Genomic DNA, 15,894 nt, shown 5'->3' with positions numbered 1-15,894 from the left:
GTGTGTTGGGGGGGTGTAGAGGACCTGGAAAAATGGTCTCAGAAAAAGTTGAGAATCCCTGTCATACATGATGGTAACAAGAAGGGCTCGGGTTTTTGGAGAAAAGTGTTACCTTCCTAATGTCGAGGTCCCACTCTTCCTCGTCCAAATCAGTCTCCTTTCTTTGATTTGTGGCCGGACTCTGATCACAGACACCATCTTGGATCCTTGGTAAAAGAACAACAATTTGTTTGTGTACGTCTGACTGAACAAATACACAGACAAAAGAAACAAGAAATGTTTAAACTATTAAACATCAGCACAATTAACGGTACAAAAAGGACCATTACAGAAAAGTCCTGCATAAATTCTACCAGATTTTCTGTCATTCATTTAATTTCCATGCATTTAAACATATTTTATGCTATGTTTTGACAAATAAGTCAAGTTTTTATTTCAGATAAGGTTAAAAAAAATTCCATAAAGATGTCTGAGATATTAAAAAGTTAAATCTGGCCATTAGGAGTCAGTGTTGTCAAACTGATGACTAACTCAGCCGTCTGAGGGAGTCAAACATACTAAGGGCCTGATTTACTAAGATTCCTGATAAAAAAGTGCACAATTGCCTGCACATGCAAATAAATTGATAGATAATTTAAGATTTGTTTGTGATCAACTAAGAATGTTGGCGCATTTGAACGTCTCCAGAACGACTTCAACACAGAAGAATAAACAGTTGGCAAAACTACCAGAACAGATGAGGCTAAGAGGAAGTGACGAGTTCCAAAACAAACCAAAACAAGGCAAACAAGACCTCGTTACGCACGAGGTACGTTCTATGTGTGCTAATGGGGGCATGTTGCAACGCACACTCGGCGGCTGGTCGGTGCTGTATTGAGAGCCCTCACCACCGCATGTACCTGGTCTTCCACCCCTCTCTATGCCAGCAGACCCAGAGTGCAGCAGAGGAGTTAGTCCTGAATGACTGATGTCGCCTTTTCCTGCCACTGATTCATATCTATGGACAACTTCAGGTTAGTCCACATTACACACCGTAGCACAAAGTGTACTGTACACCTGCTGTATAGCCATGACTATGATGAAGTGTATGACTGTCCATACTGCTGAAAACCGTTGATCAGGTTGGTCTGGTCTTTCCCCATCCTGCCTGGTGACAGTCTGACTGACACTCAGCCAACAACAGCACACATTCTTACCTCCATGTTACCTTATCATTCATGCTTGCTTATCCAATTAATTATGCTGCTGTTTTCCTGAAAGGAGTGATAATAATAAACAAAGGAAATATCCCTCTTATACCACTCACTGACCACTTTATCAGGTCCATCAGCTCAATTACTAGTTAACACTAACATCTAATCAGCCAGTCACACGGCAGAAACTCAACACATCGGTCATGTAGACGTGGTGAAGACTTCTGAAGTTCAAACTGAGCATCAGACTAAGGAAAAAGAGGATTTAAGAGACTTTGAACGTGGCATGGTTGTTGGTCTGAGTATTTCCTGGGATTTCCACCCACAACCATCTTCAGGGTTTCCAGAGATGGTCTGAAGAAGAGAAAACATCCAGAGCAGCAGTTGTCTGGACCAGGATGTCTGGTTGATATCAGAGGTCAGAGGAGAATGGGCAGACTGGTTGGAGATGATAGAAAGACAACAGGAAGTCCAATAAGCACTGGTTCCTACCAAGATCTGCAGAAAAGCATCTCTGAACACACAACACGTCCAACCTTGAAGCAGATGGACTACAGCAGCAGAAGACACACCGGGTGCCTCCTGTCAGCTAAGAACAGGAACCTGAGGCTACAATTCACACACACTCACCAACACTGGACAATAGAAGATGGAGAAACGTTGCTGGTCTGATGAGTCTCCATTTCAGCTCCACATTCAGATGCTTGGCTCAGAATCGGGTGGAAACATGAAAACATGGATCCATCCTGCCTTGGATCAATGCTTCAGGCTGCTGCTGGTGTAATGGTGGGGGGAGGTTTTCTTGGTCCACTTTGGGCCCCTTAGTACCAACGTGGCCTGGTTTAACCAGCACAGCCTACCTGAGTATTGTTGCTGACCATGTCCATCCCTTTATGACCACAGTGGAGCATCTTCTGATGCTACTTCCAGCAGGATAATGCACCATGTCACAAAGCTCAGATCATCTCCACCTAAAATATTTTTCATTATATCGCTGTGCTATTCGTTTTGCTGTCATTCTTTCAGGCGATTTTCACTTTTCAGCTTCTTCTGTAAGCTGTTCATTCTTAACCCTGAAACGAGGTTCAGAAAAAGCCACTGAAGTCTTCTTTTCACCCTTTCTGGACTATTTCTCACAGGGAAGCTCCACACTCATCGCTGTTTGTCTTCTTGGAAACGAGGGAACGTTCTTTCTGTGAACATTGAGTACATCAAACCACATGAAAGATGCCACTGACTTCCCAGGCCGCTACAAGCACAAACCAGCAGAGGTTCATGGTGTTCCTCCTCTGCTTGGTCAGCAGTAGATAAGAGACGGAGGCTGGAATGATAAATGCTGGTTTACAGGAAGGCCATTTCTACCCCCAGAGCCCATCTCAAGCTTCATCTCCATAAACCTTACTCCCTCTGATTTAGCTCTTAAGGCTAAATGAACACACTCACCATGATGGTCTTTAGACCTTCATGGTGAGGTAATTAAAGGTAAGTCTGATCCTCCAGCATGAAACATAAGTCAAGTGTTTGCTTTGGACTTTATTAATCATGATTCTGAATTGATAAATGAATCGAAAACTACAGCCTGGGCCCGATGTGTGCAGTTTGAAGGGAGGGAACTTGAAATACTTTGATGAGTGTTGTGTTCACACTGAAGGTTTGGGTCCACATTACCTGTCAGCTGCCCAGGTGCTGCCTCTGCGCTGCCTCTGTGATTTAACAGTCAGATTGCTGTTTGAAAAGATCTCCTCCATTAACTCCACGGTGGATTTACCCCACCATGTCTCCAACAGAGGAGCCAGAGAGGGGTCCTGATGCACCTGAATACCATGAATGAAGAGAATCAGAACAAGAAAAAGGTGAACTGTCAGAAGTAGGTCTGATAAAGGAGCAAAGGAAGGAGAAAGTCATGGATGGAGTGTAGAAACACACCAGCTGGTGAGCCAGCGCCTCCACCCTCAGCTCCTCGGGTGTTTTCTCCCTTTGGCCCAGCGGCTGGTAATCCAAACTGAAGTTGACCTCCGCTGTGGTAGAAGTGGTGATGGAGGTGGAGGCAGTGGTGGACTGCTGGGGCTTTGATGGAAGAGAGGACTGATATGAAGATTTCATGGTGGGCAGGGAGCGGTTCTTTATAAGGTCTGAGCTGGGACTAAAGACAGGAGAGAGTAGAGGAGATCAGCTTGTAACCTATAAACCGTGGCAAAGATCTAAGACAAAGCAAGTCATATTTATATATATATAGATATATATACACACATATATATCTATATATATATTTATATATATATAGATATATATACACACATATATATCTATATATATATTTATATATATAGATATATATATATAGATATATATACAGACATATATATCTATATATATATTTATATATATAGATATATATACACACATATATATCTATATATATATTTATATATATAGATATATATGTATATAGAGGGAAACGTTTATCTGCGTCTAGAAATCTTAACAAAAATTTGAGGATTTTTTTTACAAATTACTTCTACAAATGATCATTTTTCTTTTTATTTGCCTTTGGAGAACCTTACACATATTTCAGTCATATTTAATTGAATTAAATTTAAATTAATTTAATTTTGGTTTAATCCTCACAAACTGATTTTATTCTGTAATATTCTTTATAAATGTTTATAATTTCATAATCCTTCTCATTTGATAATTTATTATCCTGTTTTGTCACAAACATTATGGGATTTTTCCTGAAAGGTCACAGTGTTTACTCAGCCCTTTAACTCCTACAGCTCTCTGAATGTAGAATATCATTTTTCTAGTACACTGGAGTTGGGGTGGGACAGAACTGGTTAAGAGAATTTTTTCCATTTTGTAAAAGACTTTCAGTTTTGTATGAAAACTTCTGCAGAAATAAAGTTTGCCAGACAAACCTTTCGACTGACGGCTCCTCAGCTTCCGGCTCCAACTCAGCAGGAGGTGGTGGAGGAGGGAAATCCTCCATGATGTTTGTCTCTTTTATAGGTGGTGTTAGAGGAGGAGGAGGAGGAGGGGGAGGAGGAGGAGGAAGAGGAGGAAGGGTGGTATTTTGGAGAAAGACCTCATCAAAGTCTTGTGCATTTCCTGTGGAAGTCTCTAAAGGTTGCTGTTGGTTGGTGCAGCTGAAAAAGCTGGACTCTGATATCCTCAGAGAGGACAGACGCTGATGGACGGAGGGCAGAGAGGACGTGGAGCTCCTGTTGGAAGAGGACAGCTGGTTCTGTGGCGGCTGCACTGATGCAGGTGGAGTTTGTGCAGACTGTCTTTCTCTTGTCTCCAGACTGAAGGCTCTGCCTCTGAAGGCGTCCTTTCTGAGGTCCTCTAACATGGTGGAATCACTCAGACTGGGTCTCATCTGTGTATCAGTCACTGGAGTTTCAGAGTTGCTGGTTTGCAGGATGTCTGGGAAAGTGATGGCGCCCAGGTTGGCCTGGCTTAGCCTCTCACTGTCCGGAGTCCTGGGTGGGGAGAAGGGGCAGGGAAGGCCAACAGAAGCTGCCAAGGTGGAGGTGCTGTGGGCTCGCTGGCGCTCCATGTTCCTCTGTCGCTCTCTGCGAGGGACCGGAGGGTGAGACTGATCTAGGATCAGGAGACAGAGACAGGCCATGATGATCCACAATGTTAGGAGAAAAATATGAAGTTTGTGTGCATGTTAGACTCAAGAAGGTTCCTCTCCATCTCTCACCTTGTGGAGGTTCTGCAGGCTTGACGGTGTTATACTGGGATGGCTGAGTAGAGACAAGGCACCCCGACATGTGGACGTCTGCAGGTCTGAGAGAAAAGAATGAAGAAAGGATGTTTACCATCATCTACATACAGATTAGAGCTTGAGTAATAATGTTTGCGTGTCGCCTGTACAGCAGCCACAATGTCTGTCTGGAGGAGGAAATCTATGATGCTGCTTCATGTCTGCATCACACAGGAGATTTACTTCATGAATGTTTTCTCTGATGAAGCACATTCACGCTGCTGTGTCACAGCCTGCATGGTGACTGCCCGGCGACATGTCACAGATCTGTCCTGTTAATCAGACCTGCGTTCACCCTGGAAACTGTAAAGAACTCTAAATGGACATTATAAATTATTATATTTATTATAATTTTTTATTTTAATTATTGCATAATTATATTTTTTAACTGTTTACCAATTTACACTTTTAAAAAATGTATTTAATTTAATTTAGATACAAAACAACATTTTAGTAAAACAGTAGATCAAGTAGAAGTAAATAAAATTTGACCCCCCCCCCCAAAAAAAAAAAAAATGAAATCTAAGTTTGTGTATAAAAATATTATTATTATCATCATCATCATAATTATTATTATTATTGATTTTTTATTAATTAATTTATTCTGACACAGAATTAGCATTTTGTAAAGAACTTTGTGCAGCATTTGTGGAAAAAGTGTTTTACAAATGAAGTCTGATTAAATTCCTTTTTTCTTCTTTGTGGCTGGTATTGTGGGAGATGACTTTTCCTTTTTTTCCTCTTACCAATTTTCTCCTATTCCTTTTAATTCTCCTGCTCTTTACCTCTTATTCCACCGTTTCTGCTACTGCATCTAATCTTTCTCTCCTTTTCCTCTTCCATCTTTTTTTCTCTTTCCATTTGTACCACTTTTCTTCACGTGCTCGTCTTTTTTAGGCTTCTAATTCGTCCAGCCCTTTATCTGCTTCCTCCACTGCTCCTTGTCAGACTCGCTGAGGCTAAATGTGCAGCACATAAGGCCAAAGTGGGTTTTTAATAAGTAATGAGGATCCTTCAGTTCTTCAGCAGAATACAAACAATAGATTCATATTTTGTGGAAAAATAACTAAATATTAGTGTTTTTGTCTGTAATGAGACAAATATCTACATTCCTTTTATTCTGAGATGGTTTTTCCACCAAACTGGTTTTAGTGCAGGCTTGGCACCAGAGCCGGGGCAGGGTTATGGAGACCAACCAGACCAGCTAGATATGACCATAATGTTTAAAAACCAGTCAGTTCAAGTGAGGGCAATAAAAAGCTGAGATGCAGCATGGGTGTGAATTTCAAGCAGCACAGGAAAAACATGAGCTGCTGTTTTAAATCACCGGCCAAACCTGTGAACGCTGCCCGATGTGCCAAATACACTCACTTTATCAGCTCCACCTGCTCCACAACGCTTCAGGCTGCTGCTGGTGTAATGGTGGGGGGAGGTTTTCTTGGCCCACTTTGGGCCCCTTAGTACCAACATGGCCTGGTTTAACCAGCACAGCCTACCTGAGTATTGTTGCTGACCATGTCCATCCCTTTATGACCACAGTGGAGCATCTTCTGATGCTACTTCCAGCAGGATAATGCACCATGTCACAAAGCTCAGATCATCTCCACCTGCTTTCTAGAACATGACGATGAGTTCACTGGACTCCAACGGCCTCCACAGCCACCAGATCTCAGTCCAGTAGAGCAGCTTTGGGATGTGGTGGAACGGGAGGTTTGCAGCAGTGTTTGTAGTGAAGTTTATTTAATACTGTTGTGAGTGAATCCTAATCGATCGCCACACATACACGCTGGTTAGTGTTTGAAAATGGTTTGTTACTACAGAGAGTGTTTGCAAACACCAGCTGGTATTTAAAACTGTGTGACGTTAAGATATCTATCAGCAAACAAAACCAGGACAGAGACTGTGGTTGTTCACAGAAAACATCGTGAACTGGATGGTGGCTTTCTGGCTGTGGAAAACCAAACCAGTTCTTAGCTAGATCCAACACACAGGTGTTCTGAGATGAAAGGAGCTCCAGTGTGAATCTCTTCATTCTCATTTTCTGTGCTTTGCATTTCCTACCAGCTCTGTTGTGGCTCAGCGATAAACCAAATAAAAGTAGAAGTAGTCACAGGCTCATGATGACATCATCAGTATAAGTTAGCATGAAAACAATCAAGCTATTGTTCCTGACAAACATGTTGAACTGGAGCTGAAAGGGTGACTGGTTCTGTGACTCAACACCATGAACAGGTTCTTTGCCACTGATATAAAGCATGTGAGGTCGCCTGGCAACACTTTCTCATTATGAGCTGTTGGGTCATGTGACGTGACGCACCTGTCTGCAGCCAGAGCACAGCGCCCACTTTCAGAGAAGGAGACACCAAATGTCTTTACATCAGCTGTATGGAAGTCCTGAAACACAGACAGAGGATGGAATTCAGTTCATTTCTTGTGTATAATATGATGCAGAATTATAAAATGTCACGTCAAGGCAGATCCACAATGACAAGTGTGTATTGAGTGTAAATTGCTGCAGCATTTTAACAAAACATATACATTTGCATGAATCATTTTCAGCATGCAACAGCTATTTTGCAAACCGTCTGACGGACGTCCATCTGTCTGAGTTGATAAGTTGCATATTTCTTTGTTGTTTTGACACTAATTCACATCACAACAGGGCAAAGTACAGGCCTAGAACCCTATGACCCAACCAAACCACCTTAAAAAATGCCACTACCCAACAGCAGCAGCCCCTTCATCAGCGCAGTCAGCCCCTGGGGCAACCACCTCCCTCTGCCCGCCCCCGGTGGCGCTCAGTGTTCCTTCTTTCAATAATATTTTGATTAGAGTGGCGAAAATACAACTGAATGAATGTTTGAGTGTGCCTGGTTTGAATCTGTCTTCTCACCGGAATTACGTCACTTACCTGCCTCTCAGCGTTGTTTTGATAAAGTGATAAGATACCAATACAGTTTTTTAACAATATATTAAATTTTATGTCATTAAACTTTGATTTTGTTACATACTGCATTTTTTAAAGTGTGGCAAAGCTGATTGGACGAAGTGCAAAAGCTCTGCAAACCTGATGGAGCTGAATCTCATCAAACTGAAGAAAACAACTGTGGAACAAACATCCACCAAATGTGTGTTTAGTCTTTGTTTTCATCAGACAGCACTCATGTACCATCTCTGGCTCTCTGGAGCCTGACGGGACACTTTGAGGATTTTGGGAATTTCCTAGATGACTTAGGGCCACATTGTCACACAGATGTGTAAATGTGAAAGTTTTTCCCTGCATGGTAAGTAAAGCTGTGATGATTCGTCGACTATAGTCAACAACAAAAATAGTCAATAACGAATTTACCCATCGACTATTGTCGACAAAAAAAAAAAAAAAAAACAACAAAAAAAACCTACAGAGTGAAACATCGTCTTCTTTTCCTATCTCTGAGTGCTGCACATGTGCAATAAAGTCCGCCAGGGGAACCGACCAGGGAACAAAACAGTGGTAGAGGACGTCAAAAGTCTGGGATAACTTTACGTTAAACTTATAAAGTAAATACATGAGATCTGTAAAGCGGACCTTATGTACCACGGAAGTACGTCTGCAATGCTCAAACATTTAAAGAGGAGGCACGTCGGACTTACACAACAGCCTCATGCAAGATTTCAAAGCTGAAAGTGAAATAAGATCCATTTAATTATGAGATACATAATCCGATTGGTCGACTAGTCGTTTTAATAGTCGGTGACTAATCGACCATCAGAATCGTCATTAGTTGTAGCCCTAATGGGAAGTTAGATGCTATGACATCAATATAAACGGTTATATCCATTGGCTTTATCTTATCTGTTGTTGCAACAGCAAAAATACAGTTTATGTTGCAGTGTAATCCTGCAGGAATGCATGCGTAGGCGTGGTTAATTTGTGAACTTTTAAAACCAAACTTGATGATGTGATGCTAAAATCCAGGAAAAGTAAAAAAAAAAAAAAAAAAAGAAAAGAAAAAAAGATTTCAGGCAATTCCAAATGAATGAGAAATCCATCTGAACATGGCTCACTTGGGATAAAAATCCATCTTTAACAGATGCTGAAGCTTTATTATTTGTACCATCTTCATAATCTTAGGTAAAGAATCTCATACAGTGTTAGCATTGGTGTAAATACAGTGTATTTAAACCAAAATAAGAAGATAGTCTCAAGATTATCTGTTTTTGGATGTACAATTCTTGCAATGTTTATACATATATGCTGTCCTCATATGGAGGTATTTTTCTATCTTTAATCAAGAGTGTAATTGTTTGCTTTGAGAGCAAGATTTCTGGTTTTCATGCTCAAATATCATCTTGCGCTCTCTCAAAACTCTGCTTTCACACTCAGAAAGTCCCTCTTGCTTTCAAATATATTGTTCTTCCGTTCAAAACTCAGACTTGGTCTCTTTTTTTCCACACTTGGACACTTTCTCTGCTCTCAAAACTTCTGCTCTTGGGTATTTTTTCCTCTCTCTTGGGTTGCAGAAAGAGCTGTCTGTCAAACCTCCTCCAGCCAATAGAATGCGAGATAATTCGAGCAAATGGTCCTCACCTTCTTCAGGGTGCACTTGTTTTACTTCACACAGTGACTCCACACTCTTAGCTTGAACATAAACTTTTTAGTAGTGACTAATTATCATTTTATGTTTTCTATAAACAGCATCTCATTATTAAAACAAATAAGTTGTTTCTAATAGTTTTCTACATTGTGCAGTGTAATAATAATGATTAGCCAAGAAAACTCAACTGTGGTGCAAAAACAACCATCTAAAACAACAAACAATGTTGTCCAGTTACCCAGACCACATGTTTCAAGCCTACCTGGGAAAGACTGCACCCCCACTTGTCTGCAGGTCTCACCATGCCAAAAACCAGCAAGGGAAGGAAAACAACAACAACAAAAAAAAACCTGATGCAGTTAAACAATTATGGGACCACCTCACATCACTTCTGGTGCCAAGCGTGCTAATGTAAGATATCACTGGACATGAAAATTGAAGTGAACGTACTAGTGAAAACCAGATAGTTGAAACACACCTAAACACTAACCTGAAAAACCTAAAAAGATATATTTATACTATCCCGGACGAGCCCCTATTTGTTACCAACTTGGCTTGAGTGGGTGTCCACACAATGAAAGTGTTATTGCCAATCAATTTTATTAGAAAATATTAAAAAAAACAAGTTAAAGTGGGATGTGGAAATGTGAGCAGTGAAGTGCCATGAATGGCTGGGTGGTGGAACAAAGGAACAAAACCTAAAGAGTGAAAATTACCATGTAGTGGTTGAATGGCTGCCCAGAGAGAGAGAGAGTGCGGCTGCCCTAGCAGGCTTTTATAAGCATAGCCTCTCCTCCTGTACAGGTGCAGCACATTCACTAATGATCGACCAGCATATTTGTCCCAAAAAGAAAACAAGATGCTGGGCCATCACACTCCAAACTTATATCAAATCATAGTACAACATGTGAACATTATTATAACGGTCAACTCTGATAAAATGAAGCAGAAAAAAAAGGAGCAGTTTTGGCGCCACCTGTTCTCGTAGCCCCCCTGTTGGGGGACCTGAGGTTTTACACGTTTATCAAGAATTAGCAGCAACTATTTCTGGGTTTCCTAAGCTGTCTGAGAGTGGACAGGTTTTTGTGGTTATCGTGCACCTTGTCATCCTAGGAGCTGCAATGTCGTGGTTAAAGCTGTTGGTATTATCTTTTGAAGCAAAGCTGGTCCAATCGAGAGGGGAAGACTAATGGCGCTTCACAGAGAACAATAAAATGGAAAACTCATACGTATGAACCTCATATAAGGAAAGAGGTCGCCCCACTGTGGTCAGCCCTTGTCCCAAGAGGTAGCAGTATGGAATTGTACACAGTAAAAAAATAAAATAAAATAAATAAATCCAAAACTGCAGTTTTTCCTGTATTTTTTCACAGTTTCTTTCCCTGTATTTTTTAAATATGGGAAAATAACAATGAAATAATGGAAAGAGACTGAAATTTTTTTCTTTTTAAAGGAAATATAATTTCATTTAACATAAAACAACTTGTATTCAGATTTATTATTTCACTAAAATGTCATTTTTAAAGAAAAAAGTTAAACTCCTAAATTCAAGTTTAATACTGTTAATGCTCTATGGTATACATATGTATGTATAATGCTGGTCTAGAGGTTAGCGAGGTCAACTTGGAATTGGAGGACTCAGGTTCAAGTTCCTGGACTGGGAACAAAGAAGGCCCTTTTCTGTATTTACTGGCAATTTCAGTGTCATTAAACGTGCTAACGTCTTTCATTAAACATTGAAAAGCTGAAATAAAAAAAAGGTCCATGTAAAATTAAAGGCATAAACTGTATTTTTATCATGGATTTTTACAGTTACTTTGTCCTGTTTTTTCCACAGTATTTTTCTGTCGCTCCAGCTGCTGGAATATAAATGTTTTTGTTTTTTTTATTTTTACAGTGTGTCCAGTGCAACTGCCAGCTGCAGGTATAGGAACTAAATTTTATGAGATCGGCTTGGACAGGACTCTCCAAACTTGGTCCTTGAGAGCTACTATCCTGCAGGTTTTAGAAGTTACCCTGTTGAAAAAACACTCGGCTCAATGCAACAATGGATCGTTGACAGGCTTGTGCAAAACATGACAAGTATTGGGGAGATCCATTTAATTTGAATCAGGACTGCTGAAGCAGGGACACATTTATAGCCTGTCAGATAGTAGCCCTTAATGACCGGGGTTAGTGAGTCCTGTGTTTATCACTGACATGGATTTATTGTCTAAAAATAAGTATTAAGTTTGAAAAGAACCAAATAAGTCAATATGGGTATTGCTTAAAAATACTAAAAAAAATTGGAATGTTGCAATGAATATAAATTTCTGAGCGTGTTACCTGGTTCAGTTTGTCTGCGGTTGGGGAAGAGCGGGAGCGGTAGTGTTGAGGAGCGGTTGGCCTGTCTTCGGTGTGCTCAAGGAGATCCTCAGCAGAAGCCGACTTCACGGACCTGTGAGATGACTCGACCCTCCGAAGAGCCCCATTGAGCTGCTTGGAAAGTCCCACGCTGACTTGAGGTTCTGCGATCTGCCCTTGGTGGTCTGAGCTTCGGTCTCTGCCATGAAAGGGACTCTGACAGCTGGCCCCTGCTTTAGGGATGGGATCCTGGTGGATCTGAGCCTGGAGCTCAATAGTGGAACCAAGAGAAATGCTGAAAGGAAGAAACCAAAGAGAGTCAGGGCAACAATGCCAACCCTACAGCCACACTGATAGTAACTAAAAAAACTGCTAGAAGCAGCTGGTGTCGGGCTTTGGTCACCTGGGTGGTGGAAGAGCTGGAGGCCGTGGTGTGGTTACCCTGCCCGGGTAGAAAAGGTTGGACTGGAAGCTCTGTACATCACTTCCAGGAGGAAGGGTTGAGCAGACAGACCTTTCACCAGAGAGGAAGCTATGATCTGGACCACAGTCCTGGAGAGAGAGCAGGCTGGAGGTGGAAGAGAGGCTGAAAGTATCTGAGTAACAGAAAGACTCTGAAAACAAAGAGATGGAATAAAATCGGAAAGGAGAGAAAAGAAAGATTCATAAATGATCTTTTCTCTTGAATTACCTGCATTCATTCCTTTAAATCAGTGTTTCCATTATAGATAAAATATTTTGGTGTTCATGACTCCCTCTTGTAATGAGTAACTGGTTAATTGTGTGATATATATCAAATGGGTCACCCTGCTGCGTTACCAGCCATAACTAATTTATGTAATTACTTGTGTTAATATTTTAATGCAATTAACGCATAACTCAACAGGCCCATGTGTTTTGTCTATGCAGAGGGAGATGAAGAGGATGATCAGGAAGGGGTTGAACAGCTACAGGAGGAAGATGGCGCCCCAGCTGCAGCAGAACATCTGCGATGTTTGGAAGGGACTTAAGACCATCTTGGGCTTCAAGTCCCAGCCTGTGGGAGACCAGAGGTGGGCAAATGACCTGAACTTATTTTTCCACAGATTTGATCCACGGTGTGAAGGAGAGGTACCGCAGGTCCTTCCTGCCTGCTGCTGTCAGACTGTACAATAAAGAAAATGTCTGCTAGTCTGCAGACAAATGAACAAACTGACTAACTGGACTTTTACACAATACACTCCACTTTACCTCACTACTCATTTCACTGTTTCATGGTTTACACTTTTTTTTCTACTTGGGATATTATATATTCTTATACAGTATGCATTCTCAGGCACATCCCCCCCCGGACCCCCAGTCTGAGAAAGGGTGCAGTAAAAACACCTGCATGGCTGCTGTGTTCAGGCTGTATATAAGCACTGCGAGGTCTTAATCCACTCCTCTGTCCGGTGTCTTCTTTTCTAACGCCTCTTTTTCTCTCCACATACTCCATCAGGGCTTCTTGCCGAACTTGTCGCAGGTCAGGCTTTGACATGGTGCTCTGAGGGGCTCCAGCACGACTTGCTGCAAGTTCAAACATCTTCCGCCGGTCTGCTACACTAGTTTCTGCCAGTCAAGGAAAAGACAAGTTATGATTATAGCAGGTAAATCCAAAACTGATTCAAGACTACGAGTTTCAAAGGAGACCTGTCATAGTCCTATCATCACATGCTAAATTATATAAATTTTGAGGTTTTGTAAATGTTTTACCTCCTCCACGCCGGAAGAGGGCAGCAGTCTCTGCATCCAAAACCCCGACCTCGTTCATGTTCTCTGGCTCTGAGTATGAACGTTTCTTCTGTTCTGCTGTCAGACGCTTACGGCCACAGATCCTTGTCAGATGTGGAGGTCCAACTGGGGGGACACTGGGGAGAGCCGGCGGGTTTGGACCTCGAATATCAGGACTGACTGCATGCCTCTCCTTTGGGGCGTGAGGGGAAGTGACCTGTGGTTGCGGCTGTGGTGCGATGATGATGCCCTGCGGTTTAGGCATGGTCTTTGGGCCTTTCTTCTCCAGTGAATGGTACTTGGCAGGGATGGGTGGAGGTTGGTGGCTGTTGAAGGAGGAGATGGCAGGAGGAGGCTGAGAGCTGATTGAGGAGCTGAGGTCTCTCCGTCTGAAGGAAGTGGACCAAAAGACATTAGATTGGATGTCTTTCAGGTATAAAACACTGACATGATGGAGGACCCTGACCTCACAGTTTCTGAGAGCTCTGACCTGTTAGACAACAGTTCCTGCAGGGGTTCCATTATCTCGTGGTTTTCCTGCCTCAAGGAGAGGTCTTTGCTGGTGTCTCCTTCCTTTGAGCCATCCAGTTGGAAGCTACTGCGGCTTCTCTGGAGTGCTGAGCTGGGATCTGCAGGGATCCTGTAAAACACACAAAAAAATCAGTAAATGAGAAAATTTACATAAATACCTAAAGCCTCCAGAAAAATTATTCATGATCTTTGTTTTTACCTGTATTTCATGTATTCGCTGCTGCCTCCTCTGTAGCTCATCGTCCTGTGGGCTTTGATCCCTTTGGTGCTCCTCTCCAGCATATTCCTCAGGTCCTCTGCTCCACAGGAGGCGCCACAGCTTTTCTCACTCATCTGATCAAAATCAGTAAAATATAGCTCAGTGAATCTGTGAAAGACCTAACAAAAGGTAACATCTTCAGCGTTAGAAGCCTAATTAGGTTCAGGGTTAATCGTGTCAGTGCACAAAATGAATGAAAGTTTGGACATTGAGTGGATATTTTTAACAACCCAACTCCCAAAAAGTTGGGATGCTGTTTAAATAAAAACACAAGGATTTGCAAATCTTATCAGTCTGTATTTTATTCCCAGACTTTTAAGATCCCACAAGCTGCAGTGCATAACATCATTAGAAGATTCTGACAATCAGTTAGAATATCTGTGTTCAGATAAACATGGTGTACATCACCCAGTTCCAACTGTTTTAATTTGTTTTTTGCTGCCATTAAATTCTTTTTTTTTACTGGTCCCATCCAGCACAGTGGCAGCAGAATGATGGTCTGGCTGCTGTGTTGTGCCGAACAAATTTGCTTTACCAAACGGAGCTTTATGGGTACAAGGCTCCTCTTGATAATCCGATTTTTTAATCTTATTTATTTTGAAATATGGAATTTATGTAATCTTGCTGGACCTGACCGGAGGGGACAATAGTTCAGAAAAGTAAAAAAGACAGTAGAAAAAAGAACGAGGAGACAAAAATATAACAGATAGAAGCAACAAGCCTTCAATCTAACCTAACACTAGACAACTAGCTGCTACACCTGTACAGAAACACAACAGAGAGTTTCCTACAGCTTTTACAGGTAAACTAAGCAGACAATCATCAGGAGCTCCTGACCAAGACAAATAACCAAGACAAAAACAACAAAAAATAAATGAAACAAACATGCATCAACAACAACAAACAACAACCAAAGTACCAGAAACACACAAAAAACCCCTAAACAGATAAACCCACTGGACACCTCAGTGTCAGCATGCAGAGTGAGAGGAATGAGGAGGGATCACAGATGAGTGTGACTGTCTTCTACGGAGGCTAGAGACTGACTAGGAGACCCAGCAATCAGCAGCAATCACGGACCACGAACCCAAACCACCGCACCACGAAGATGAACCATCCAGAGGGTGGCAGAGGAAGGCCCCAACCAGAGCCCCACAGGGCACAGGCCCCAGAAGGCCAGTTCTGTATAAAACCTGTCTGTCTGGCTAAATCCTCCGAGCTGTGCTCCAGAGTGTATCTTAAATTGCACTATTTTCCTACTTTCATTTTTGTTTTATTAGACTAGCAAAAACACAGTGGAATGAATGAATGTTTGAGCGCGTTTGGTTTGAATCTGCCGTCTCACAGCATCACCGTCACTTACCTGCATCACTGCAGCAGCAACCATCAGACTCAAAATGAGCTAATTTTTTCATGAAATGGTAAAATGTCTCAGTTTCACATCTGATATGTGGTTTATGTTCTGTTGGG

At 41.8% G+C, this 15,894-nt stretch overlaps 1 protein-coding gene across 4 annotated transcripts in view; it reads right to left on the bottom strand.

Moving 5' to 3' along the window:
* Positions 1-15,894, bottom strand: part of shroom3 (shroom family member 3) — a 97,355-nt gene that overhangs the window by 7,285 nt on the left and 74,176 nt on the right. For all 4 annotated transcript variants that reach the window (XM_041969485.1, XM_041969486.1, XM_041969487.1 and 1 more), the window contains 12 exons: positions 14,365-14,498; positions 14,125-14,274; positions 13,617-14,023; positions 13,251-13,472; positions 12,289-12,499; positions 11,868-12,180; positions 7,283-7,359; positions 4,903-4,988; positions 4,112-4,796; positions 3,120-3,336; positions 2,862-3,007; positions 113-206 (listed from right to left, as the gene is read on the bottom strand). In XM_041969485.1, the coding sequence (XP_041825419.1) occupies positions 113-206; positions 2,862-3,007; positions 3,120-3,336; positions 4,112-4,796; positions 4,903-4,988; positions 7,283-7,359; positions 11,868-12,180; positions 12,289-12,499; positions 13,251-13,472; positions 13,617-14,023; positions 14,125-14,274; positions 14,365-14,498 (2,742 nt within the window). The remainder of the gene's footprint in view (positions 1-112; positions 207-2,861; positions 3,008-3,119; positions 3,337-4,111; positions 4,797-4,902; positions 4,989-7,282; positions 7,360-11,867; positions 12,181-12,288; positions 12,500-13,250; positions 13,473-13,616; positions 14,024-14,124; positions 14,275-14,364; positions 14,499-15,894) is intronic.

Source organism: Melanotaenia boesemani, chromosome 19 (genome assembly GCF_017639745.1).
Source record: "Melanotaenia boesemani isolate fMelBoe1 chromosome 19, fMelBoe1.pri, whole genome shotgun sequence".
Lineage (NCBI taxonomy): Eukaryota > Metazoa > Chordata > Actinopteri > Atheriniformes > Melanotaeniidae > Melanotaenia > Melanotaenia boesemani.
This window is presented reverse-complemented; position numbering and strand designations above follow the sequence as displayed.